This window comes from Corvus hawaiiensis, chromosome Z (genome assembly GCF_020740725.1).
Source record: "Corvus hawaiiensis isolate bCorHaw1 chromosome Z, bCorHaw1.pri.cur, whole genome shotgun sequence".
In the NCBI taxonomy this organism is placed as follows: domain Eukaryota; kingdom Metazoa; phylum Chordata; class Aves; order Passeriformes; family Corvidae; genus Corvus; species Corvus hawaiiensis.
In genome coordinates, this window is record NC_063255.1 from 15,801,213 (window position 1) to 15,828,612 (window position 27,400).

At 57.8% G+C, this 27,400-nt stretch overlaps 1 protein-coding gene across 3 annotated transcripts; it reads right to left on the bottom strand.

The window, feature by feature from the left end:
- Positions 1 to 16,510: 16,510 nt before the first annotated feature.
- PHF24 (PHD finger protein 24) lies at positions 16,511 to 26,946 on the bottom strand. 3 transcript variants are annotated; one of them, XM_048292246.1, is made up of 9 exons: positions 26,841 to 26,946; positions 26,568 to 26,699; positions 21,241 to 21,613; positions 19,923 to 20,108; positions 19,385 to 19,463; positions 19,082 to 19,284; positions 18,647 to 18,813; positions 18,325 to 18,462; positions 16,511 to 18,219 (listed from the first exon to the last, which is right to left on the bottom strand). In XM_048292246.1, the coding sequence occupies exons 3-9, from the start codon at positions 21,607 to 21,609 to the stop codon at positions 18,123 to 18,125; spliced, it is 1,239 nt and encodes a 412-aa protein (XP_048148203.1). In that variant the 5' UTR covers positions 21,610 to 21,613; positions 26,568 to 26,699; positions 26,841 to 26,946; the 3' UTR covers positions 16,511 to 18,122. The 3 variants fall into 3 exon arrangements, with proteins under 3 accessions (XP_048148203.1, XP_048148202.1, XP_048148204.1); XM_048292245.1 differs by having other exon boundaries at positions 26,568 to 26,942; XM_048292247.1 differs by having other exon boundaries at positions 18,325 to 18,426; positions 26,568 to 26,939.
- Positions 26,947 to 27,400: the final 454 nt, after the last annotated feature.

Below are 27,400 nucleotides of genomic sequence, written 5' to 3' on the forward strand. Positions count from 1 at the left end.
GCCTGCATAAGGTGTGCCCTGCTCCATATGGGACTGGTGGGGGCAGGTGGGACAGCAAGTCCCTGAGGCACTTAAAAAGGCCATTGTGGTGCTGGAGTGAGTCCAGAGAAGGCCAATAGTGCTGGTGAAGGGTTTGGAGCACTAGTCCTATGAGAACTGGCTGAGGAAGCTGGGGATGTTTGGAGAAAATGAGGCTCAGGGAGCACCTTATCACTCTTTGCAACTCCCTGACAGGAGATTATAGCCAGATGGGAGTTCATCTCTTCTGCCAGGCAGCCAGGGACAGGACAAGAGGACAAAGCCTCAAACTGTGCCAGGGGAGGTTTAGGTTGGACATTAGGAAGCATTTCTTCACAGAAAGGGTGATTAGATATTGGAATGGACTGCCTATTTGTGGACTCCAGGTGGTGGAGTCAACTGTCCCTGGAGGTTTTTAAGGAGAGATTGGATGTGGCAGTTGGTTCGCGATCTGCTTGACAGGGTGGTGTTTGGTCATAGGTTGGACTCGATGAGCTCAAAGGTCTTTCCCAGCCTAATTGGTTCTGTGGTTCTGTGGGGTGCTCTGATGTGTCTGACAGGGGTGGTGGGTGAGCGTCCACTGCCCAGGAACAATATTGTTGCCAGATCAAACACCCAGTGTGACGGGGCCAGGGTCCTTATGCAACAGAGGGTGGCTGAGAGTCTTTAGCTGTGTGAGGCTGGGAGGGCTGACACTGTGTTATGTTTTTTCATTGTGTAAAAGCCACTAGACTCCAAAGCCCTGGTCCAGTGGGAGGCTCAGTGTCTGTGTTTAAAACAGCTTTTGCTCTGACATCGGTGCATCCCAGCTCCGCAGCAGCTGTGGCCAGCTAGCAGGGAAACTGGGTAACTGAGCCACACACGCTGCCAGTGCTGTCCTGCTGCAAAGCCCTGTCACGCGTCCCCTTCCGAGGTGGGGGTGTGTTTGGGCTTTTGCCATGTGAGTCTCCCCCTTGATCTTTCCAGCATCCCGGCCTGAGTTGGACTGGGAGTGAGGTGGCTCCTGGCTGGAGGAGCAGTCTGGACCCAGTGACCTGGATTTTGTCCTGGGAAAACCTGCCTGTCTTGAGAAGAAAACCCATCTCTTGATGCTGTCGAGTTGGTGCGGAACGTGGGGACAGCATCCTGCCTGCACACCTGTCCACAGACTGAGGAGGAAGCATCTGGTTGTGCAGGTGCTGCAGCTCGTGGGCGAAGCTGAGCACCGGTGAACGTCTGAGGCTGTTAAGATGTTTGTCCTTTTGTAACCTCTTTGTGCTTCCCCTTACTGATGGAGTGTTTGAACAGGGCGCTTTGGAGTTCACATCTCGTCCGTCCCTTGTGGTTTGATCACAACATTGGTCTCCCTGTCCTGCCTAGGCTGGGGTCTTTGGCTCTCCGGAGTCCCCAGGCAGGGTGTGAGTAGCCACCTGGGCTCCTCGTTTCCCACCATGGTCTCTCTGTGGAGCCCCTCTGAGCTGGAAGAGTCGGAGGTCTCTCTGCACTGCCCGTGGAGTGGCTGAGTCATCGTGGTACTAAACCAGCACTTACTGTTGCCCGTCTGTTTTGCTGTGTGTTGTTCGGTGGCCCCGTCCCCGCGGCGGGGGGGGGCTCGTGCTGCGTGTCCCGCGCCGTGCCCAAGCCCTGGCCTTGCAAATGCTTTTTGTTCCGGCTTTTCATCGCCGGGAGCTTTGGGGGCCCCAGGGTGGGGGAGCTGGTGCTGGCCGTCCCCGTGCTCACAAATGATCTGCTTGGAGTGCAGCCTGCCCGGGGACAAACAAGGGCTCTGGGCCAGGGGCTGGCTGCGGCCCCGCTGGGCAGCAGCGGGGTCAGGGCAGACCACAGCCTCCCCTCCTGGGGCGCAGAGTGTGTTTTAACCAAAACCGCACCTTCTTCGCAGCCCGTCTCCCTCGCTTGCACATCCGCACCCTTTTAAAGACACGTCGGGAAAGTGCAGGGAAGGGTGGCAGGAATAATTAAAGGTACGAAGCCGTTTCCATAGATGGAACAATTACATAAACTGGCTCTCTTCCGTCTGGGGGAAGAGATGACTGAGGGAGGCATGATGGGGAATAATAAAATCCTGTGTGGTGGGGGGAAGGAAGGTGAGCAGGGAAAGGTTGTTCGAGTTCCTGTAATGGGGCATCTTGTGTCAGAAGATGCAGTGACCTTTCAGGACATGAACGCACTTTCTGAAGCAGTTTGGGATTAACCTGTGGAGATGGTGGCCTTAGGTGAAGTGGTGGAGGGAAGATGTAAGAAACTTGCCTGGGATGAAAAGGCAATTGAGCAAATTCCTGAAAAGAGAAATCCACGAGGGTGGATGAGCCCACTGATGGTGATTCTGGTGCAGGAAATCCCCAGACTGCAGGAGTGAGCAGCATGCTGTGTTCACCTGGAGCTTCAGCTCATCCCAATGCTTTGTGCCTCACCTCCAGAGGTACTGGGGAGGTGGGAAACTGCAGCCTGGGCTGTTTTTCTGTTAAAACATCATTACTTGGTGTCTGAAGGTTGAAGCAGAGGAGAAGGCCACTTAGCACTTCAACGACCTACCTGAGTGCCATGCCACTGCAAGGAAGACCTTTCCCAGCTTGCTTCCACCTCCTGCAAGCTGGATCTGGGTCTCCCCATGGCTGAGCGATGGGGCAGGAGCAAGGCACTGGCTCCCTGCTGCTCTCCTGTCCCGCTCAGACTCCTGCTCAGCACAGCACGGGGAAGTCTCCAATGTCTGTGGCTGGGTGAGCTGGGGAGATGCATCTGAGGACACCGGGCTTGGCAGCAGCAGGGTTTGCGCTCTGTTCTCCATGGTGAGAGCAGCACCCACGCATTTGGTGCTGTCTCTCCTTCTTGCCTGTTCCCATCCTCAGAGATGTCGCCCGCCTTTTCCAGCACCCTGAGCTGCAGCAGGAGGAAAAAGCTGCAAGGAAAAATCCATGCTCAGTTTTTTTTTTTGGTTTTTTTTTTTTTTGGTGGGATTAATGCACCTTTCCCTGCCTGCTGCTGTCCTGGCTGTGGTCTGAGCTCAGTGCATCTCTAAGGAGATACTGGTGGGTCACCTTCCAGGACAGGTTGGGCTCTTAGTTCCTTCAGAAGCTGCTGTCTGTGCAGGGGAACCCTGTCCAGGAGACATGGGAACTAGCTTCCTCGGGGTTCATCCAACCCCTGGCCTGTCCTTTGAGGAAACCACCAGCTCTCACCCGCTCCCAGTCACCCTGGTTGTGTCGGTAGCCTCAGCATGTGGTGGGCTTGTGTCTGCCTGGCTCTGAGCATGGGGTAACCCAGACGGGAGTGGTTCCCAATAGTCTCGTGCTGCAAGCAGGATCAGCCACAAGGTCAGCATGCGCTGCTTGGGGCTTTATCCAGGCTGACGTTACAAACCACCAAGGACAGGCATTGCAGCACTAGAAGAGCTTGTTCCAGCAGCATCTTCCATGTCCTTGTGCTGCTGTGTGTCACCAGAGCCTGACTGGCCTCCCAGGGTGTGAGGGAGGAAGGGGGTGGAAGCTACTCTCAGCTATAATGATGGTGTTCAGTTTGTCCTTCCCGGCTGGGGCTGAGGATGGTGGCCTCTGTCTACCCCCTGCCAGCGCCGCCGGCGGCAGCCGAGCCGGCCGCTCTGCTCGGCACTCCGCACCTGCGGGGGTGGCATAATGAGCCATGTCCTTGTCTCAACCTGCCGCTTCCTCTCCCGGCAGCGTCTGTGCTGCCAGCTGGGTTATTTTTTCTTTTTCATCTTTTTTTTTTTCCTTCTTCTTTTTATCTCTTTTCTTTTTTTCCTTCCTGCCGCTATTCTTGAGTGGTTCCCAGCTGGTGGTTGGCAGGCAGCCCTTGCTGGAGACCATCTCCTGGGCTGACCCCTGCCAACCCCCTCGGATGAGCACAGCAGGGCTCTCCTGCCACCCACATCAGGTGTGCGGGTGAGATGCAAGCAGCTCTGAGTGGCAGTGGGCAGCAGTGTGTGGGAGAATTCGATCTTCTCCAAGTCCCTTGCTGTCCCCACCTGTGCTCATGCTCTGCTGGAGTGGCCAGATCCTGAGGACAGAAGTGAGTGGGAGGAAAGGGCAAGCATGGAGGATGCTGCAGTGCTTCTTTTGTGGTAGAGCCTCAGGAAAAGAAAGGTTCCACTAGGCAGATCCTGCCTTTGGACACTTCGGTTTGTCCTGACCTAGCCTGCTGTCTCCCTTGCTGAACCACCAACGCACAGGCCTAAACTGGGCATGCAGAATGTGTGGGAGGGGAAAGCCCCTTGTGGAGACATCTCTGCCAGCCCTGTATCCAAGCAGGTGAAAGAGAAAGGGCAGTGTCTCCACCCCGACTTGGCATGCTGGAATGTAGCAATTTGTCCCAGGTTGCTGTGGGAATCAGCAGCAGCCATGGGACTAGAATTTGGAGTGTCTTGGCTCTGGTTGTGATGCTACCCAGCAAGGCAGGATGATGATAAATGAGAGCCAGCAGCACCCCCACAGCCCCTGCCATCGTCCTTGCCACTCACCTCTGACCTCCACATCTCCCTGGAAGGGAAGCCAGCTGTGACAGGGAGCCAAAGAGCGTCAGCCACCCCTGGGGACCCATCTGCGCGTGGAGGACGCGCGCTGAAGTTTGGGTTGGCTCTATTTCAGCTTCCAGCCTTTGCCCTGCTTTCGTCAGCGAAGTTGTCCTGCAGCACTTGGTTCCTCCTGGGCACGTCTCTCCCAAGTTACATTTTGACCAAGCTATTTACTTGGTTTCTCCTGGGGATGTCTCTCTGTCCAAGTTACATTTTGACCAAGTTGTTTCTGCTCTCTGTTTGGGTGTCAAGCACGCTGAGCCATTCTAGTCTCACCAGCCAGCCCATTTAGGAAATTTTGGCCTTGAAACATCCTAACTCCCTGCTTTCCAGGACAGGGGTGTCCCTAGGTGCTTCCAGCAGGGGTGTTGTCCCTGAAAGACACAGCTGGAGGTGGGTAGTGTCTCCACGCTGGAGACATACCCTGCTACATCTACTGGAAGTGTGTCCATCTGATACCTTTCCATTGCAGATCTGCCTGGCACCTAATTATTGATATTCCAAATGAACTCTGAGGAGTTCATTGGGACAGCAAGTGGGGCCCAGCTGACTGCTATAGGAAGCTTCATGCCTCTGTGGTGCTACCAAATCTGTGACCTCTAGAATAAAAGTAAAAATATCACAGGGGTTGTCTGCAAGGAGGATTTTCAGAAGTAGCAGGCTAGCTTGCCTTTATTTTGGTCTTGACTCTTCTCTGTTGCCTACCAAACTTCCTTCCCTGTGTCTGCCCTGGCCCCATGACAGGTGGTGCTTAGAGGGATGCAGGTGATGTTCTTCTGAGGGCAGAAGATTCCGCTGGTGCTGCAGTGGTAGTGGTTTGCTTCCCTGTCTACCCACAGCCCATAACTACAATCTCTCTGATTTTGCTGCTTCCTTAGTATCCCATCTTCTTATGGATAGTGGGCAAGAGAAGCTCTAAAGATCCCTGTGCAGAGGAGAAAGCACAGGGTTAAGATTCCCAAACACTCCCTCAGGAGTGCTGGAGGATGCTGAGGTGACCCTGTCTTGTCTCTAAAAGTAAAAGGAGACATGTGGAGCTCCCTAACTCTGGGCATCTTGACTCAGTTTCATGGGGTTTTGTGACTCTCAGCCCAGCCCTTGGACTTGCTGTACGCCACTGTGCTGGTTGTGTGATAGCTCTGCAGATCTCCAGGTCACTGCTCCTGGCAGGGAACAGTCTTGCCTAGAGCTTTTCACCAGGAGCCCAAGACACCAGCCAGTCTTGACGCTGAACTGGGAGGGGATTGCAGTAGTGAGTGAGCTGAGGATGCTGGCAGGGGCTGGCTGAGCATCTAATGCTCTGGCTGGAGGCTGTAGCAAGGAGGCTTTTCCCCTCTGGCTGTTTCTTGCTTGGAGGCAGAATAGGGGGAGATGGGGCAGGGTGTGGGGGTGGTGTTTGAAATGGGGAGTGGTTAACAGTGTGTTATAGGTCACTATCTGCAAGTCAAGTAGCTTTCTCATGTCCCTCTGATCCAGAAGGCAGTCCTTGGGGGTTTCAGTTGGATCCGGTCTCCCTGGGTGGCTATCACCAGGTATCTGAGCACAGTCATACTCTCCTGGCAGACATGTCTGTAGTGGCTGCTCTCTGCATGTGTTTCTGCTGGATGCATTGCTCTTCTCCTTATGGAAAAGGAGATTGGTCTTGTCCAGGGGGCCTCAAAGGTGTCCACTAACCTGGGAAGATGTCCTGCTCCTTCCACACTTGCCCAGCTTGGAATGAGGATCCTGCTCATCACCTCCATCACTCAGGTTTGGCAGAGCCTGGGCTTGGGGCTGAGCTTGTCCTCCTTTGGAGCACAGACATGAGAGGAGACGCCAAGAGCAGAGTGAGCCCCACATTCTCCTCTCAGCCCAGGCCAAAGGACTGGACAGGGGGTTGGCTCTTCCCCAGCACCCACCAATGCTTCCCAGCAGCCTGTGGAGGTGGGACCCCAGAGAGGCCAGGTCCCTGGGGATGCAAAGATATCTGGAAGCCCTGCACAGATGACCAGCGGTGTGGCCCACATACGGAGCACTGGGGCTCTCATTCCCAAAGCCATGTCCTATTTCCCATGGTGAGAACTGCAGAGAGGATTCAACCTGGCACATGGTGCCAGACCCCAAGATAAACCCGATACATCCAAGTATCAAGTACATACAAAGAAAATACATCCAAGCCTGGTCAGGGGTGGTGGTGAGTGAAAGTGAGACTTTGCAAGCCCCCCCCCCTTTTGATTTGCTGGGAGAGAGAGCATGGAGAGGGAAAAGTTACAGTGCTGTGTAATTATGGAGCAAATGAGGAGAGCAGCAGCGTCTCCACATGAGAACAGGATAGAAGAATTAATGCTTCAGAAAATCAGTCCCAAACAGATCGCCTGCTTTGTTTCAAATTTCAGTAAGGGCAGCAGCACTGAAAGTACAGCCCAGAGGATAGAGAGTGGGAGGGAGGCGGAGAGGAGAAATTGCCGCTGCTGGAAAGGAACAGGAACACAGCAGGTTCAATGTACTGGGCCTGGGGAGAGAGGCTGAGCTGCACCATGGGGACCTGGGATTGCTGCCACACAGTGATGGTGGCAGGGTCCTTCTTTGGCAAACCACCTTCTTTATAAAGTGTCTCTCAAGCTGGCATGGGACTGAATGACCTGTGTTTGTGGTGGAGGAGGGTTCAGCAAGAGAGACAGCAGGCGAGGTCAGGACAAACCAGCAGTCTGGGTACATACAGGTCCCTGTGTCTGGTCTCAAATTCTAGATAAGGCTGAGGAAAAATATGAATGCTCAAAGTCAAATGGGAAGAGCAGTCATTGAGGTTGTGGGCCCAGACAGGGCACACAGTGGGTGCTGATGCTTTTGCTTCCTTGAGGTGTGTGTTGGGCATCTGAATTCCTGGGTCACTCTGAGGTGAGCACCAGTACCCATGGCAGGAAATGTTCCCTGTCCAACGCAGATGTTGGCACATGTCTGTGCAATTAGAGGGGGGAACTGAGCTGGGTACCTGTCCTGCAGGTCCTGGGGTACCTGTGAGTGCATCAGTGTCTCACTCCCGTACGAGGAGAGGGAGAATAGTATTTGGGATGTGTCATGACAGCTGAGCATCATGAATGCCAGGATCTGTGACCTGGCTCTGTGTTGGGAAGGGGTCCCATGCCAGGGTATGATGACATGCTCATGGATGCCACATACACTGTGGTGGCTGCCACTGCAGCACTGCACGTTGGTGCTGCTGAGTGAGTGGGAGGGAGGTGGAGATGGGATGTTTTCTTGGGCACCTCGAGGGGCTTGAAGTTATTCTAGGAAAAGTAATGAACTGAATCAATTCCATCTCCCAGCTTAGTGCAGTGGCTTGTCCCACACTCATCTGGAGTTATGTGAGGACACACCAACAGAGCGGAGTCATGCTGGGGCACAGGCAGGCATCATTCTGCCCTGCTGCTGCCTGGCCATGCCTGTGTGTGCCCCATGTGTGCTGGGTCAGCAGAGCCCATGCATCGTGGAGTGTGTCGGGGGTGCGCACACTCATGTGGGCACAGACTGCATCTGTCAGGGGTTGCACACTGGAGTGTGCTGTGACATCTGTGGCACCTGTGAGCCTGTGCATCCTGGGGAGTGTTCGCTGCGTGACAACCCGAGGCCAGACCTTTCAGCTTAGTAATGGAGGTTTCTGTCCATGCCCATCCCACATAGATGTGTCAGTGGGCATTCACACACTGCCTGCCATGCACATATGTAACCCCTGTGCCATGCGTGTGCCAGGCCCTGCACAGCTCCTGCCAGGTCCAGCTCAGGCTTTTTGGGGTGGATTGACCTGTGTGGCCATGGTGAGGGTTTTTGCTACAGTAGCATCCCTGTAGAAGGGTCTCCACTGAGCCATGGGGGCAAAAGTGGCTGGGAATGCTTTTCTGTGTGCTAAGGAGGTATGTCCCGTGTGAGAGTCTCTGGATTTAGGACGTAAAAGTGACAGGGCATTCCCCACCGCTGGGAATATGGGACCCCCCACCATGCCATGAATCTGCCCCAATCAGGGTTGCCCTCCTATGGAGCTGGGGTTCTCCTGGCAGGACGTGCACAGGTGCAGACTGTACTTCAGTTTGGAGAGGGTGGTGAAGAAAGTGGCTGGGGGGGCCAGAATTCCTGGAGGTCGTAGGGGATGGTCGCACGTGTCTGCCACATATGTCTGCCTGCGCGTATGTTTGCATGTACGGGCAAAGCTTCCGGAGAGGGTGAATGAATGAGGCAATTCACTATTTCAGCTCTGGCTCTGGCTCGGCTTTTCCTTTAGAGGCAGGCGTGTGCCGGCGTGTGGGCTTCTGCCTGCGTATGTGCGTGGGCTCCTGCCTGCGTGTGCAGGTGGGCATGGAGGGGGCTTCGGGAGATGTTTGCCACGTCAGGGAATTCACTGCGGGGGCTGCCGTGCGCCCCCGCAGTGCTCGCTCCCTTGTCTGCATAGCGCAGCGTTGTGTAACTTCCGATACCCCGCCGGATCTCCTTACCCGGCAGAGTGGGATGTTCGGGCTGCCCTCCTGCCTGCTGCTGAGCAGACTTCCCCTCATCCAAATGGGATGAGGAGGGCAGTCCTAATGTCGCATGTGTCTTTCCTCCCCACCGCAGGGGTATCCCTGAACGACAGGCGAGCTACGGCAGACGGAGGCACTGGCTGCAGGCGAAATGCCCTTGGCAACCAAAAAAGCAGGAACCACAGAAAACGGGTCTCACAGATTTGTGCCCCTCAAACCAGGTGTTTACTCTGGAAGTGGAAAGGGGGGGCATGGTTCTACCCCCGTAGGGACCCACAAAGGGCGTCTGCCTGCTGCCGTGGCTCCCCATATGCCAGGACTGTGAGACCTGGGCTGAGACCCAGCAACTCATCTCATACAATTCTGGGCAATGGGGAGGGGAGATGAGGCTGGCAGGGTTCATCATGTCTGGTGCCCAGAACCCTTCAGAGGTATCCAAGGGAGATGGGGAAGCTTTGTTGCTCTGAGAAGCAGAAGGGGGGATCTGCCTGACATTTTTATCTCTCTACCACCGCGTTGCCATGCCAGTACTGCCGTTTCCATGCCAGTACAGCTGTTTCTATGCTGGTACTGCCGTTGCCAGGCTACGCCCAGGGTGTTGGAAGAGGACATCAGGTTGCTTTGAAGATGAGACCGTGGGAGATGAAACTGGGGTGATGCTGTGGCTTCTGAATCCCACCTTGCTGCCTGCTCAAGGACATGCCAGGCATAGACCATCTCAGAGTGGGCTGGGCAGTGACAGAATTGTTGCTGCCTGTGGGAGCTGGTGTGATGGGTGGAGGTCCATAGGGCTGGGCCCTGGCAGGTCACTGGCCTTGCAGTGCTCACCCAATGTTGCCTGGGGCTCCCCTGGCATTTCTCTCTGCTCCCCTGGCATTTCTCTCTGCTCCCCTGGCATTGTTCTCTGCTCTCCTGATATTGCCTGGTTCTTCCCTGGTATTGCCTGGTGTTCCTCAGCATTGCCCAGTGCTCCCCCTGGCACTGCCCTCCAGTGCTCCCCTGGCACTGCCCTCCAGTGCTCCCCTGGCACTGCTCAGTGCTCCCACTGGCATTGCTCAGTGCTCTCCCTGGCACTGCCCTCCAGTGCTCCCCTGGCACTGCTCAGTGCTCCCTCTGACCCTGCTCAGTGCTCTGCCAACACTGCCCAGTGCTCAGGGTGATGAAGGGATGACCTGATAGCAGCCTCGTATGTCCATGTTGGTGTTTTAGCCAATGAATTTATGAAGTCATCAAATAAAGAAGTGTGGATTATTTGACAAGCTCTGTAGAATATACGGTCATGAAATCATGCTGGGTTATAGCCCCTTCCTTAATTTCATTTCCTGCACCATCTTGGGGTGTGGTCCTGCTCTTGTAGCCTATTATGTTCAACTGATGGGACTCCTGGCTGCAAGGGTCGGGGACTTTCTGAGCTAAAAATGATACACCCTAGCAAACATCCTGGGCTGGATGGTCTGGAGGGCACAAAGGTCACTTGAGTGTGCTCCCCATGCATGGAGCAGCCTGCGGGCTTCCACAGCTTCATGTGCCGACTGGGTTGGGATGTTTGTACCACAGTTATGCTGCAAAAATCTTTGCAAAGTGGGTAGCAGCGTGGCAACCTTCAGGTAAAGGAGGCGGGGTGGCCCAGTTGAGGTGTCAGCTTGAGTTGTGGCTCTGTATCCTTCACTTGCTCTTCATCCTTATGCCAGCTCCTAAAGCACTAGATGACCCCATGAAATAGATTTGGGTACCTGTTGGCTTTGTGAGGTAGTGAGGTCCCTTCCTTCCTGGGAGCAGGGATTGGTCCCAGAGGATGCTGAGCCCCTTGGTCTTGACATCCCCTTCTCCTTTGATTTTTGTTGCGTGCCAGGTGGTTACATGAGAGCACAGTTGTGGGCTGGGGCTCAGAAGAGGTGCCATGTAGTGGGGCCATTTCTCCACCCTCTGGGGCCTGCCCTGTGCAGGCAGCTACTGGGTGTTTTCCCATGTGTGTGGGAGGTGCTGCCTGTCCTGCAGTGCTGATGGTAGGTCTCTGAGCCAGTGCCTGGCTGCAGGGTTGCAGCCAGGGCAGGACACTCCCTTGGCTGAAAAGTATTTTCCCCTAAAGTGAGCTAGCAGCTTCCAGTTCCCCAGCTCTTGTGCTGCTTCTCACCAGTACCTGGTGTCCCTTCGGCAGCGAGGGGGAGCATTACCAGAGCATCCCACCTAGCCTCCACCTTCCCTCCACCCATCTCCTTCCAGCCCCCATCCTTCCACCCCCATGCTCCAGCCTAAATAATTCCTCCTCTGCCTGGCGGTGTGCAGACTGCTCTCCTGTCCTTCCCTTAGTCATCGCTCAGCCAAGCAAGACAGATATAGTTTTGTGCGGCTCCTCGCGGATCAGTCACTCCAGCCCCTGGATCATTTTCCTGCTGGGTCATGGCATTCTCCATGCCGAACATGAGGTGCCTCCCCCCTTTATTACTCCCATCCTTGCTGCCAGAGCCCCAGGCCCCACTCCTGCGGGGTGAGTGGCCCCACTGATGCTGTGTGGGTTGGCAGATGCCCCAGATGGAGCTCCGTGTTCCCAGTCATCTCAGGGCTGGGTGCCTCTGCCTGTGCCAAGCAGAGTGCTCATTTTCTGGAGTGGCTCAGGTCCAAATCCCTGCTTTCCAGGTACTCTGGCTGCCTTCCTCTTTCCCTGGCCAGCAGGGTATGTCTTGGCCCCACTGAGATCCCACATTAGATGCTTTCTTATCAGAGCCCCATGACTTGAGGGTGAGCTGAGAGGACTATGTGTACTGTCTTAGGGGTCCAGGGGCACATCCCAAATGAAGAGGGGGTACTGGGGTGCACAGCACACACGTGGCATGATGAGGGATGCTGGGCCACACAAGGAGACACATGGCACTGTACAACCGCCCACTTTGCTACCCAGAGGGACCATCAGCGACTGTTCCAATGTCAGCCGTAGCATTGTGGGAAGGCAGGTCCTGCCTTTTGCTGTACCCCAAATAGTTTCACTCTCTGCTTCATTTGGCAGCCAATGGCCCCTGCCACACCAACCCTGGTGCTTGGTAGCAGCTGCTTAGGGGACAGTGGGATGCAGAAAGGGACACGGAAGCCCAGCGCTGGAGCCAGGTCCCAGTCCCACTGTAATGCCAGGGCAGTAGGATCAGGAAGATGAGGAGGCTGGAAACCAGTGCTGTTAGTGCGTTGCTCCTGCATGACCTTGCCCCGAGGCAGGAGAGGACCTGGACACCCTGCCTGAGTGCTGTGTGGGTTGCCAGGATGAGTCACAGCAAAGCTGCTGTGGGAACAAGATGCTTGCCATGCCCGGCACTGTACTGTGCCCCCCCTCAGCCCAGGGCCTCCTCTTCACCCTTTGCACCACGCAGACACCCCGTGTCCCCCCGCACAGCCGTGCTGTGCAGAGGGAAGTGGGAGAGAGTGTGCTGGGAACAGGAGGGAGTGTCTGGCAGCCCTGCACTGTGTTGGGGTCATGGAGCCAGCAATGCGGGGGTGGCAGGAGCTGGTGGCACAGTGTGCAGCTTGGAAGCCGTGCACAGGCCCTGTGTGGGCTCCTGTGGGTGGCCTAGGCCGTTTGCATTTCCCGGGAGAGGAGCACACCCTCTCCATGCTGAAGTGCCTGTGGGGTTGCGTCCTGTTGGGGCAGCTCACCCAACAGCTGGCAAGTGGGCTGGATATGTGCGGGGAGGGGATGTCATTTCCCCGCTCAGGTCCCATACGGCTCCCTCCAGACTGCCCTGTGGACCTGAGCAGCATGAAACTGGTCCCAGCAGGTGCTGGTGGGCATTGCTGTCCTTACCGCTGACACCACACCTAGTGCCAGGCTTCATTTCTATCACTTGAACAATCTTCATAGTTGGGTTGCAGTGCCGGGTGTGGTCAGACCCTGCGGCTATTTGGAGTGTCTGTACAGTGGCTCTGTACAGAGGAGGTAGTGCCCAGGGCTCCTGACAGGGGACAAAGAGAGGAGGGGGCTCCGACTGCCCATGCAGCTCGTGGGGAAGGGATGTTAGACCCGAGGGAGCCCTGAGTCAATCCGTCTTCTCCAAGGCCCAGGGTCTCCCACTTCCAGGGGGCTGCGGGGAATGGAGCCCATCCCTGCGGGAGCCTGGGGCTGTCCGGGCTCAGTCCCAGCTCCTCGGGCAGCGGGTGTGGTCCTCCATTCACCAGCCACGGGCACATAATCAGGGAGGAGGAGGGTCCTACGAGGCAGAAGTAGGAGTCAGAGCTGGATTTGGGGCAGGAAGGGAACGGGGTCACAAAACAGCCTATTGATTGATTGAAATGATTTCGGGGTATTGAAATGAGTCCCTGCGTCCCCCCTTTCCTCCATCCCTGCATCCCTGCATGCTCTCCGCGTATTCCCAAGTAGCACCTCCGGCTCCCGGCGTGGAGCACGGGCGACACCCTATGGTCATTACTCTGGTGAGGGGAACACGCATACTTCTTACGGCCCCTGGCACCCCTCCCCAGCCCAGTCAGCCACAGTCCTCCCTCAAGTGTCCCCAGAGGGCCCTGGTGTCCCTAGGGACCCTGATTCGGGGTGGAGGGATCAGTTCTGGGTAATCCAATCTCCTCATCCCAATTCTGTACTCCCAAATCCTCTCAGGTTTCCCATCTCCTTTCCTTGCTTGCATCTGGCGCGATGTTGCTAAATGGGGACATCTTTTATCCCTGGTCGGCATTTACTTCTGCTCTGGTCTGGGAGGGAAGGATGTTTGGGGTCACCAGGGGTCACTGCCTTCAAGGGCTGTGGCTGCTGCTATGACTGTCACTGTCACATCCTGCCCAAAGCACCCCCTTTTCATGCCAGTCGTCTCTGACTGGTCCTGTGGCAATGATGGAATGGGGCTCTGACATCTTGCCCCAGTGATAGCCAGGGGTCATAGTGACACTATCCAGTGTATCCCTCTGGTCACCTTTCTCCCCTCTATGTCAGCATAGCTCTCCTGAAGATTATCTGGCTTTGGTGTGGGGCTCATCATGGTCACTTCCCCTCCAGTGACACACCAGCCCTGCAGGACACACCACACCTGAGGGCATCTGGCCAAGCCCAGGGGAGCCTCAGGGGTATGCAGAAGTGGCTCAGAGGAGGTGCTATCGTGCACCCTGGGGTGCAAAACCAAGTACTCATCTTCCCCACTAACAGAGTTTTTTTTGAGGGGGTGGCAGCCCCGTGCAATGGTCCTACAGCCTGGCAGATGGGGCAACCTCAATACAGAGTGAGGCACTACTCCCCCCCGCCAATCTCCTGGGGCTCCCATGGGGCAGCACCCCATCACCTGTGGGCTGCTCCTGAGCGAGGCAGGATCTGCCAGTCTCCTCCCAGACAGCAGGACCACCTGGGTAAAGGGTGGAAAATACTTGGACCACTGCCTGCTGTGAAACACAAGAGCCAGAGCTGCCCCCCAGGACCCTGGGACTTGACCCCAGGCAGGGTGATGCTGGACTGAAGCCCTGGGGCTGGGAGCCCCCAGTGTCCACTGTGTGGCACTTGGTGGTGGGCGACAGATGAGTGAGCTGCACAGGCACTGTCACTTCAGCAGGGCTTGGGAGGGTTGGGCTGGACAGCTGTTTTTTGCCCCAGCTTTAAATCTCATACGAGCATCCCGATCCTTTGGTGTGGAGCCTCTGGGATCACCATGGGGCCGTTTGCACTGCTGTTAAGGGAAAGGTTTGCAACAGCACTCAGTTTGCACCAGCATTCTGAAAGATCTGGTGAGAGGTTTGCACCAGCGTGCAGTGAGCAGATTGCACAAGTGTCCAGAGGGAGATTTGTGCCAGATTTTGGGTGTTTGGGAGGTTTTGTACTGTATGCAGGGGAACGTATCCCCCAGCATTTGAAGACAGGCTTGCCCCAGCATTAGGGAGGGTGGTCTGTAGGCAACAGAGGCATTCTTGGGACAGTGTCTCTGAGGTTAGCAGTCTTGAAAGACCAAGTGACATCGAAGAGGAGCCACAGCAACACCTTGCCCATTCCCCCACCACATCCTTCTGCTTCTGCCAAGACCTCGATGCTGCCTATGTGGAGACACGGCTGGGGCACACTGCTGCGTGGTTGTCACTCACTGGGGACGTGTAGCCGTGACAGAGCTGGGAAGCTGGTGCTGCAGTGGTGACAGCACAGCCCTGCAGGACACAGGCCATCACGGCCACCTGCAGCCCTTGTTACGCAGCTCCCCGGGGACACCAGCCAGCTGTGTGCCCTGGCAGGGGTGCTAGGCTGCTGCAGGAAGCGACAGGGTAGGCTGGGGATGGGAGAGCTGATTGTGCCTTGTTCCCCAGGCGAAAAGCTTGGGTACAAAGGGAGGTTGGATTAGGACCCGTGAGGTTCTGCCCTCTCAGTCTGAATCCTGTAGGGTTTGGGGGTGTGGCTTTGGGGTGCTGGCAGTGGGTGCCCCACTCCCAGGATTCTCAAGCCTGTGCTGTGCGCCAGCTTGCTTTTCGTCTCCAGCAGACGGAGCAATAACACAGTGATTTAACACCATCTCGCCAGGCGAGGGCTTCCCTCCACTGACAGAGCCCGCATCATCACCCAATCCATGACATCCCATCATCAGGCACAAAACCACCGTCAGCTCCCCCTTCCTGCAGATGTCCATCCTCTTCCCCAAGGTGATGAGTGCCTCTCCCAGATGACACAGAGAATTTTACGGCTTATCTGTCTCTCAGAGCCTGAAATGCTTGCCGGATTTTCCCTGTGGGTGAGCTGGACACCACTGCTGTGGTTTGTACACAATTGCATCCCACTGTGACCATGGGATTGGGCTCAAATGTCCACGTCAAGGTTTTAGCAGCAAGCTCTGTGTCCCCACACACTGAACAGATGCTGCCAGTGTAGCATCCCCCCTCCTAATTCCCTCCCAGATCCTCTTCTCAAATCCCATTCCCCTCCCAGCTGCAGCATGGGCACTGTGCAAGGAAAGTCCCCCCCAGGCTGGTGAGCTCCCTTTGCTGGCAGCCTGGTTTCCATAGACCATGTGCTGCCAGCAATAGCTGCAGCTTTTCCTGGGAGCCCTGTGGATGTGATTAGCTGGAGAATTCCAGCCATGGGGACCACACTCCTGGGGAACTTTGGTGTCTCTGTGGAGTTATTTTGCTGCAGACAGCCTGTTCCCAGCATCCAGCTGTCTCCAGTGCTCAGTGCTCTGTTCTCAGCATCCAGTGCCTCTGAAGGCAGGAAGCACACTCATCCCAATGGAGGGCTGTCTCTTCCACTGCAGCGTTTGCAGTGGTTCCATGATCCACTCTCCTTACTGTCTGCTTTCCTGGGAAGACATGCAGCACCCTGAGCTTGCTGGATCCTGGGTGCACCTGCTCGCTGTCCCCTGTCACTGCTGTGGGACAGTCTGGGGACAGGAGGCCAAGCTTGCCTGATGGGACAGTGACCTGAGCCTGGGGTGGGATTTTAAACAATAGGCAGCTGTGGGTCCCCAGAAAGGCCCGTGGCAAAGCCAGAAGCCCTGTAAGCACACGAGACGGAGGCTAGCTGGACACAGCTGTTTAATGAATGTATCTCAGTACAGATAGGGAGTTGCAACCCACGCATCCGCGGCTGCCTCCTCGCCATGGCTCTGGCCACATCTCGGACCTGGCATCCAAAATATCCCCATTGGCGCTCTGGCCACTTCTCGGACCTGGCATCCAAAATATCCCCATTGGCCTGGCATGCCAGGGTGGTAGAGGAAGATGTCTGGTGCGCCTCCTGGTCTTGCAGTGGGAGAGACCCTGGAGAGGGGAACTGTGCCCTGGCTGGGGGAAGGGGGATGACTGGGATGATGCCCACAGGGCATTGGGGACGGAGGTGAGGGAGTGACCAGGTTGCTGCAAGTGCAGCCCTGGTCTGTGTACACCCCGGGACCCCCTGGCTGAGCCAGGGCACACCAGGTGGGGAGAGGCTGAGGGCACTGTGGGGAAGGGATTGGAGGGGCAGGAGCAGCTTCTGGGGCTGCCGTGGGACCTGGGCATCCCAACCCCTAGAGTGTTTGGGGCAAGGTTTCCGGGCTCCCTGCTCCTTCGTCTGTGGGCTGAGCGCATCTGTCTACCTTAGGGCTGCCAATGTGGCCAGTGAATGCCTCATCCCTGCAGCTGACATCTGGGGAGGCTCTGAGCTCTGCCTCCTCCTCCTCACCATGAGCACTAATGCTCCCAGAGAGGCGAGGTTGCCCACTTGATGTGGTGAGTAGAGAGCAGGATTGAACAGGACTGGTGTGGGACAGGAAAGGCAAGCAGATGAAGAGCATCCCCTGGAACCAGGCGTACAGGAGGGGATGAGGGATGCAGGGGAGTGCTGCTGGCAAGATCAGATGCATGGGAGGGTTCCCCTACATCTGACCCTGCCTTCCCATCCCTCTGAAGCTTTCTGTTCCCGGTGCTCCTTCCTACACCATCACTGTTGGCATTAAAGAGTTGGTTGCCAGCAGGGAAGGGTTGAGCCATGCCAGGGAACAGTCTCCCAGGCACAGCCACGGGCCATGCATGCAAGGATGGACCTACTGGGCTCCAGCCCCTGTTGGAGTACAGCAGGGATGTGAAAGACCCCAGTGAGGGTCAGCCACATCCCCTGAGGATCCACCATGCTGATGAGCTGAGACACTGCTTGCCGCAGACCTGTGGGTGCTGCCCGTGGCACGCAGAGGCTCTGCCCCGTGCACTGTGGGAGGCTGGGGGCACACGGGTGCTCTGGGTTCTGCTGTCGCCCCACAACTACCCAGGGCAGACCCGCAGGTCCCTGGGTGCTGTGGGAACGGGGATCATGGGGGCAGCAGGTTCCGTGCCCCTTGTGCCCCGTGGTGACCCCGGGCATGGGACCCTTCCCCACCGTGGTCCCTGCAGGGCGTGGGGGGGAGGGAGTGGGGACACGCCCTGCCCCGCCCTGCTTCCCCCACCAATCAGAGACCCGAGAGCTGCTCCCGCTCCCTCAGCCAATCAAAGCCCAGCACCCATCCTCTTCACAGCCAATCCGAGGGGGAGGTGGGGCAGAGGGCAGCATGGCCGCTTCCCCGCCAGCCAATCGGCGCCCGGCTGCGGCTGCGGGGGGGTGGGGGGGGGGGCTGGGCGGGGCAGGTCACCATGGCAGGTGTGGCACATGGCTGGGTCTAGGCGAGGGGCTGCAGGTGCAGGGCTGCGCTGTTGGGGCGCGCTGCCAGGATGTAGGCGACATTCTCCCGCAGGAAGCCGGGCCAGTCGATGCTCCTGCAGGCAGATGTGGGCTCATCGGACACCCTGGCAATGCTGCTCCCCCAGGGTCTCCCCCCAAAATGGGAATGTCCACCACCTCCCTAACCATCCCTGCCTCACCTGGTCTCCTCCTGCTTTGTGGCTGGCAGGATCTTCTCCGGGCTCTTGCCGTTCCTGCTGCTGGCGGGGCTGCCCTCTGATATGGGCCCCACATGGCTGATGCTGTGGCAGGGAGGACGGTGTTCTTCATCCCCACTTCTTGCACCCCAAATGGTGGTGGTGGGGAAAGAGGGTGCACAGGGCTGAGGGGCCATGGAGGGGGAGGTGGCGGGAAGGGGGGGCAGCCCCTTTGCTGAGCCCCTTTGGAAGGTGTTGGGGCCATGCTGGGAGTCCTGCTGGGATATCACCCCTACACCAGGGTGGGCATCCAGCATCCCCTTACCTGACATTGCAGGACAGCATCTCCTTTTGGTGCTTGCGGAACCAGGTGTGCCGGGCCTGGCGGCACTCGCCCTCCCCGATGAAGCCATCGTTGTCCTGGTCCAGGGCCAGGAAGGCTGCCCGTGCCCGCTCCCGCTCCTTGGGTGTCAGCAGCCGCAGAAGGGCATTCTAGGGGGGTCAGAGAAGGAAAGGTGGAGCACTCATCCCATGGGAACCTCCCTCCTTACGTGCCCAAAACTGTAGGGGTCTCCACCCTGAGTGCTATGGCCAGGGGTGCAGGCCATGGGAGTCAGCCCCAGGTGTCAGAGCCATGGCGTCAGCTGCAGGAGCCAGCTTTGGGTGCCATGACCATGGGTGCTGGCCATGGTAGCCAGCCCTGGGTGCTGTGACCATGTGTGCCAGCCATGGGAGCAAGCCCTGGATGCCACAACTATACCTGCGGCCGTATTTTCTGCAGCAGCTGGATGGACTCATGGGAGAGGAAGTCCTGCCACTCGATGTGCCCCTTCTTGTCGGGGTCCAGGGCGTTGAACTGCAGGGCTGCCTGCTCCTCCTGTGCCTCAGGCATGGTCCGTTCGAACTGCTGCTTGTGCACTTGGTGTTTGTAGTGCAGGAAGTCATCCAGGGTCAGGCAGCTCTCTGCAGGGGACAGATTGGCTGTGCCCAGGAAGGAGGGGGAACCCACCTCCCCAGCTGCTTCCTGCAGCCATCTGGGACCTGCCGCATGGAGGGTACGCACCTGGAATGATCTTGCAGTTCTTCAGGGTCTCCATCAGGCTGTACATCTCTTCCTCTGTCAGCAGCAGATTGAGGTTGTCCTGGGGTGGGGGGCAGAGAGGAGCAAAGACATAGGGTGGAGGGAGCACACCTCTGTATGGCAGCACTGGGATCCCTTGAAAGCGTGTGGGTGTGGCCACCCAGAGAGGGATGTTGTGCTGTGTCACCCAAGGGTGCTGCAGTGGAATGGCTCCATGCCCCCGGGCTTTGGCCATTCCGGCCCTGACACAGCATGTCATGTACCCATGGTGCCACATCCCCCACCAACGTCCTGGAGGGCTAGCTGCAGGGGTGGGAAGGTGGAGAAGGGCCGCTGTCCCCTGTGTCTGGAGACCCCATCAGGCCAAGGTGGGTGGTGGGAACTGGAGAGCAGCAGGTCCCCCATTGTCCCAGACCAGGCTGTGAGGTGGGATCCTGCTCATGTTCCATGTGGGGCACAGTTCCCTGGGGAGCACCCACCACCCAGCAGTGGCCTGGTGTCCCCTACTCCAGGCACTCACGCAGTAGTAGCAGCTCCAGCCTGTCTCAGTGTGCGCTGTCTCCGTCACCTCCACGGCACTGTCCTTCTGCAAGTATCCCATGCGGCGCAGGCAGCCGTCGTGATACACCCGGGGGCAGATGCGGCAGGGGAAGAGGCTCTCGGCCGTCCACACCTCACAGATCTCACACATCTCATCATTCAGGATCTGGGGAGGGATGGGCAGATACTCAGAAGAGGAGAATGAGCAGGGGCTTGGCTTCTCGATCTGGGCAGTGCTTTGCAGGTGGGGGTGGATGCTGAGGGGCAGAGAGGACAGGAAGATGTGAATGTGCAGGGCTGGCATAGGGAAGAGGTCGTAAGGGACGTGGCTGGTTGAGTTAGAGGAGGTTAGTGGGTGTGTTGGTGGGGATGAATGGTGGGTGGATGGGTCTGGCTGTAGGGTTGGTGTGGCCATGGGGTTGTAGGTTCTCTGGGGTGCAGCATGGTAGGTGTGGGTGGCTGGACTGTAGGGTTGTAGATTGGCTGGTCTTTAGGTTTGCACGTGTGGATGGATAAGCTGTAAGGTTTTCCACACATTTCCATTTCCACTTCCAAAGAGATACTAACCTGGGTATATTACCTGGGTACCCTGGCTGATCTAGCCTCAGAACATGGTTGGACATTGGAACACAGTGGTCACAGCACCAAGCCTGGACAATACTCTCAGGCACATGGTATGATTCTTGGGGTGTCCTGTGCATGGCCTGGAGTTGGACTTCAATGATCCTTGTGGGTCCCTTCCAACTCAGGATATTTTATGTCTGTACGGTGCTACATAAGGTTGTAGGTGGGCTGGGGTGTAGGCTTGTTGGGTGGGTGGCTGGATGGGTAAGGCTGTGGGTGTGGATGGGTAGGTTGTAGGATTGAGGGCATGGGTGGATAAACTGTTGGGTTGTAGACGGGCAGGGGTGTAGGGGCTGCAGGTATGGAGGGGTGGGTTGAGTTGCAGGCTGGTTGACTGCAGGTGGACTAATATGTAGGTCAAGTTGTCTTCTTTTCCCCAGACCTAGAGCTGTCTGTGCCCAGCAGTGACTTCTCCCTTCCAAGACATCCCAGGGTCCCTCCAGGGCACATCTGAGTAGTTACACCCCCCCTCCCCGTGTGGCACCTCCACCTGCCCAGCCTGGCCACTGGTACACTGCCCCACTGAGCCACCTCCATAGGGCTTTGCCATGCCCTGTGAGACTGTCATGGCCTGGCAGGCACTCAGGTGCTTATACAGCCCTGGGCTCTCCCCTGTGCACCTCCAGCCCTGTCCCCATTCCTCCCACACTGTCTCTGTGGTTCCAGCAGCTTACCTGCTCCCTCTGCTCCAGGCTGATGTCCGGGGGCTCATCATCGTGGAGCTCCCTCTTGGGCCGGATGAAGGCAGGTGGTGTGAACCTGTTGGCCCGGTCAAACTCCTCAGGCTCCACACCCCGGCCATCCCGCAGCCGCTCCCAGGCTGCCTTGCTGGCACTGCTCTCCTCCGGCTGGGAAGGTCCTGCTGATTCTTCCTCCTCTCCCTCCTGCACCTCCTGCTCCAGCGTCCCCTGGCGTGCGGTGCCCGCCTCCGCCCGACGCCGTGTCGATGGCTGCTCCCGCAGCCCATCCTTGAAGGCTGACACGGCCAAGCTGACCTTCTGCACCCTCTCCACCGTCTGCCTCCTCGACATCAGCACCCCCATGGCTCTGCGGTGGGAAGGAAGGTGCTATGTCCCTGACGCCAAAAGGGCATCCCGATGGTTTTCCCCCAGCTGTGTGAGGAGCAGCTCAGGGCAGCAGAAATGGGGTCTTTGTGACAAGCTGGTGCTGGGGTTATGATGGTGGCTATGGGGAGATGGATTCCGGGCCATGGAGGGTCTGAGTGGGTGGGGGAGTGGGACAGGAGGCAGGGAGATAGTTTGGGGGTGCCTCCCCACCCTTGCTCTATGGACTCCAGCTTAACAAGAAACACATCCAGGCTTTTCCCATGCCAGATCAGTAACACCCACAGGGACTAGGACCAGCTGTAACCCTCTTTCTTGTGTGCATCTCCTTTCTGCCTTGAAGACAGCCTCTGTGGCCAGTCAAGGGTGAAAGATGTCCTCCCTTCAGCTCTGCCCAGGACACAGTCATAGCAGGTCTGGTGCTGACCCCTCACCTTCCTTAAATTCCTCTTCACTCACCTGCCTTTCTTCCACTCACATGCTTGTGTGTGTGCTGCTGCTGCTGTGATCACTGGGCATCCTGCAAGGAGCCATGTGGGGAGGCTGGGCCAGCTGTAGCAGGGCTGTGAGGGTACAAGGGGGAAGAGGTGCAACGCATGGGACTGGGACACATGGGTCCCAAGAAGGATATTTGGCTTCCAAGTACCAAGGGAAGATCATCTTGGGGTAAAATGGGGAGGCCAACAGCAGCAGCATTAACAAGTTGGACTCTGTCTCACTGGGTGTGAGCTGAAGCTGGGGAGAAGCAGGATTTGACCTCCAGTGTTGTGGGGCACAGCATCACCCCACATGGGTCCAAGGGCTTCCCTTGTGCTGTGCTGGGGTTGCATTATGGAAGATGCTGCCCAGGGCAGTGGTGGAATCACCATCTCTGGAAATGTTTAAAAACCATGTAGACATGGCACTCAGGGACATGGTTTAATGGTTGCCTTGGCAGTGCTGGGTTAATGGTTGGAGTTGATGATCTTAGAGGTCTTTTCCAGCCTTAATTATTCTCTAATTCTATGCTGCAGCACAGAGGCACTCCCAGGTGGTGCCCAGGGACCAGGAGGCAACGCGGGGAGATTGGAGCAGCAATCTCCTGCCCCGCCAGCCTCAGCAGGGAAGTCCCCAGGTAGCGGGATAATTAGCAGCATGCGTGCACACGCCGGGATCTCGCTGTCTGTGGGAGGACTCGACACCGCGGGCACTGCTGTGGCAGGGAGCCTGGTCAGGGTAATTACAGGTACCCCGCAGCAGCAGGGCCGAGCGGAGCGGAGCAGAGCATGCTGGCAGGCGGCAAACACCACTGCGTGCACACGCATGTGATTTCCCAGCCTCTCCCCACCACAGCGGGACCATCTGCCTGCAGATTCCCACGCGCTGAGCCGGGTACGCAACACGTGTGGGCCCCGTCCTGCGCGTGGGGGTCCCAGCAGCGTGCGCGTGTGTGGGCTGGGGTATTTGCACCTGTTGGCCGCAGTGCCTGGCTCGGAGCTGGTGCCCGGCATTCTTCAGCTCCCGGGGCTTTGCAAAGGTGGGAGCGGGGCAGAGCTGGAGGCACGTGTCCAAGCCACAGCAGCAGCATCTCTGCGGCTGTGCCAGTGGGAAGGAAAACACCTGGGTGTTTCTACCTCCTCGCCGTGCCACCACCCTCTGCCTGGCTGGCTCAGGATCACGTCTGCCGTGGTCTGGATCAGCTCTGCTGCTGGGCAGCATTGCAGCTCTGCCTGCGAGCGAGAGAGTCGGAGAAGTCACAGGGAAATCCCCCCAAGATCTGCGTTTGCAGGTCCCTGCACCACTGAGTGTTGGCCAGATCCAGGCCTACTCCTGTCCAAGAAGCAGGGAGGAGAGGGTCCAGAGAGGCTAGGCTCACAGAGAAGAGTGAAAAGAGGGGTGTGACCCACAGCACATCAGTCTCCCTGGTACCCACACTGGTGTTCCTGATCCCAGTGTGCTGGCAGCTTCTCCCCACGGTGCTGCTGAGCTCTGGACACCCCAACCCCAGCCACTCTGCAGTGCAGTGGGGCAGCCCAGGCACTAGAAGGGTGGCTGGTGTGTGGACTTGCTGTATTTCCCCCCCCAAATCTGGTTCCCCTGTGTGTTCATGTCATAATCACCCACCTGCACTGTGCTGCTGCTGGAAGACCCCAGCCCACCTCCCTGTTTCCTGTCCTCTCCCAAGCCTACCCTGAGTGCCTTCTGACACTGGCAACTGTGTGCCTGGAGCCTGGACAGTGTCACTCCTATCATGACTTGTGTCTGTCCTCAGCTCTGCTGGCTTCCCTGCTCCTGCTAGTGCTGAACAGCTGGACCCTGCCTGCGCATCTGGGGTGAATGGCTTCATCTTGAACTCAGTCTCCAGACTCCACTGCCTTTCCACAGGCCCCATTACTCCCCAGATACCCCAAACCTGCTCTGCACTCTCCAGACCCCTTTTTGCCTGTGCCCCATACCCTACCTGACCTGCCTGGCTTTGTGGGGTGGGACTTCACCCTCACATAGAACCTGGCCTGACTTGGGGTTCTGCCAGACTTGGGGAGTCCCCCTTCTCCTGGGGAGGGAGGACCAGGGGCAGTCTTGCCTCACAGCAGCCCAGACACCCGAGCAACCCCTGCGTCCCCACATGTCCTTGGGGGAAAGTGTCTCCAGTGCTATTTGTGTCCACCCCCCGAGGTAAACAGAACCACCACCTGTCTCACCGTGACCTAAGAGGTGTGGGGGCCTCGACCTTGCTGCCAGGCTGCACCGTGGGACTATTTTTAGGTCGCCCCCACAGAGGAGCTAAATCTGGGCACAGGCAGGAGCTGCCTGCAAACACCCGGCTCCACTGAGCCCTGCCAGCACCGGGGGCTGTCACAGTCGGTGGTGGGCACCTTCCCAACCCCTTCCCTTCTCTTTCCCCCAGCCCCCTGCACCCATGCCCTGATCCTTGGGCAACATCCACTCCCCTCACTCTTCTCTTTTGGATTTGCTCCTTGCTGCTTCGTTCCTGCAGCAAAACACTGAGCCAGAAAGCACTTCATCCTCTCAGCACCCATGGACGCATCTTTCCCAGCATCACACTCCTCTCTGTGTGGGGGACACTGAGGCATGGAAGCAAGGCTGGTGGAGCTGGAGTGAGGATTAAGCCTGGGTTAGGTGGGAATGGAGAGAGAGCTGGTGGCTAGCACGGAGGCACCCCGGGAAAAGGAAACAGGGCAGAGCATCCAGATGCAAACAGAACCAGTGGTCCCTGCATAGCTGCAAAATCTCTCTGCCATGGCAGAACACATGTGGCTTGTGCAAGGGTTACGGGGTACCAGGTTAGTGGTGGGTGCGGGGTGGCGGGCTACACACAGGTGGGCGTAGCGCAGCACGGCGGGGGTGGTGTGGTGGCTGGGAGCGCAGGATGGATGTGTCGGGGAGCAGAGCAGGTGGGGTGTGTTTGTTAGGACTGGATGTGTTACGGGGTGGATGAGGTGCGAGGGGTGGATGTGTTTTGCGGTGGATATGCTATGGCGTGGCTGGCAGTGCAGGGCGGGTGTTATGGCCCTTGGAGGGTGTTGCAGCGGTGTGGGCATGGGGTGGGTGGTGGCTTTGGGTGCAGGGATGTTGCAGAAGCTGTGGGAGTGGGGTGGTGTCTGTGGCAGCTGGGGGTGCGGGATGGGTGCTTCTTGGGGGCCGTGGGTGCAGAGTGAGGTGTTGCGGTGCGCAGTGGCAGCCTGGGGAGATGGGGGTGTGGAGCCACAGGTCTCTAGGACTGACTGTTACCTGCCCCACGGTGTGCCCTCAGTGCAGGGCCCTGCCAGCAAATGAAGGGTCAGAGGGTGCTTGGGCTGGTGCACCCCTGAGCAGGATCCATGGCACCCACCTTCAAGGGGCTGCGTCAGGGTTGTGCCTGGAGCAGAACCTCCTCCGGTGCCAGGAGTATGCTCCCCGATCATGGGGAAGGATGCACCTGGTCCCCACAGGCTGCCAGGGGGCCAGGCCTCCTCCCTGCCCTCACCAGGCTGCTGGGGCTTTTGCCCCGCAGTGCTGTGTCTTACTGCGAGCAGCGTTAGGGACCCTGGGGGCAGAGGAGTGGGGTACCAACAGGGAGGACAACCCTGGGACATCAGAGCCCATGGCTGCCTGGTCCCAGGGCTCGGTCTGAAGGGCATGAAGCAGGGCTGGGAGGAGCTGCCGTGGCTCAGGCATGGCTCTGGCACACCCTGCACAGTTGCTGCCTGCCTGGGGTGAGGGGGACCAGGCATCAAAGGCAGCAGGCTCTGGTTAGGGGACATTGCATTCCACCTCCCTGAGCTGGCTGCAAATGGCCAGAGGGGTCTAGCAGCATCCCCTTGTCCCCTCTCCCGGGCAGACAGCACATGCTGGAACTGTGGCACTGCTGGGACTGCTGCCACGAGGTGCTCCATTTGCCATGGGGCCGGGAGATCTGTGGCTTGTGGTACCCTCCCACCCTCTGCAGGGCTGTGGGAGTCCAGTGGGGATGTGGGGGGGGGGGAGGAGGGGGGGGCAGAGGTGGCAGGACCCCCAGCTGTGCTGTGTCCCAGTCCTGGGGACACCAAGCTGGTGGCTGCTCTCCCTGCCGGATCAGGTTGCCCGTCCTGCCGCGCTATGGCAGATTTTATAGGTGTGTCGCACTCTTTCATCTCCCAGAGGGGGATGAAAATGCCATGACAGCAGAGTCCCTTCCTCTGCAGCAGACACAGCTTCTGCCCAGCTCCGCACTTCTCATTCTCCTCTCCCTCCCCAGCCCCTCTCCCCAGTACCCACATGAGGACCCCGAGGGCAGGACCCTCTCACCCCATCCTCATCCCCACTCCCAGGTATCCCATCCCAGGAGCTCTGGTCACTCTCCCTGGCACCAGGACCCTGGGACCAGTGGGGGAACCCACCCAGCAGTGACACAACATATGGACAGCCCACGCCATGCACCCAGGAAAGCACCCACAAAGGCAAAAAAAACCTCTTACCAGGATCGGAGTCGGTCTGGGAACACAAGCCCTAGACAGCAGTCCACACAGTGTCCATTGCCGCTGCCTCTGGCCACGAGCCCCTCTCCACCCACTGGTGCTCACTGCATGCTGTGCTCCGCGTGCAAATCCCTGTCAGGGGATGGAGCAGTGAGGGTGGTACCCGGGAAGCCAGAGCCGTGCACTTGCTGCCGGAGGATGCAGGAGGCAGCAAGATGCTGGGAGCGGATGCCTGTGTCTAGCGCGCACACGCGCACACACACACACACTCACACACTCTCTCAGAGGAAGCAGGGAGCTTGTGACTGGGGCTGAGCAGATGCAGCCTGGTTTGCTGTCCCTGTACCAATTGCTGCCCGAGCCCTGTTAAAAAGCTCTCCGAGAAACGAAGATTTTTTTTTAACCGGGCTGACGTGTGCTGGAAGATACCAATAAAAGCTTTCCCTGCATCTCCTTTGGCCCCCTGGGTTGTACCGCCTTTCTTAGAAAAAACCTCAAGGATTACAGAGATGGGACTGCATCCAAGGATGAGCAAAGGTCTCATCTGCCCCCGCTGTGGGGTCTTCCCCAGACCCGTGCTCCAGTCACAGGCTACCTGCACCTGCTTTAACCCAATACCTGCTGGTCAGTGTTGCAGGCACGCTGTCCTTCCCACACTACGGTGCAGCAGGGGCATTGTGGCTGCTGGCTACGTGCAGCTCTGTGTGCCCGGTGCAATGCAAAACCCAGGGTTTTTGTTCTTCTAGTCCCCAGAACTTGATGTATCACCTGGGTGGACACCACAGGGCTGCATCAGGGCTGGGGGCACACAGGGGCTGTGAAGGAGGTGATGG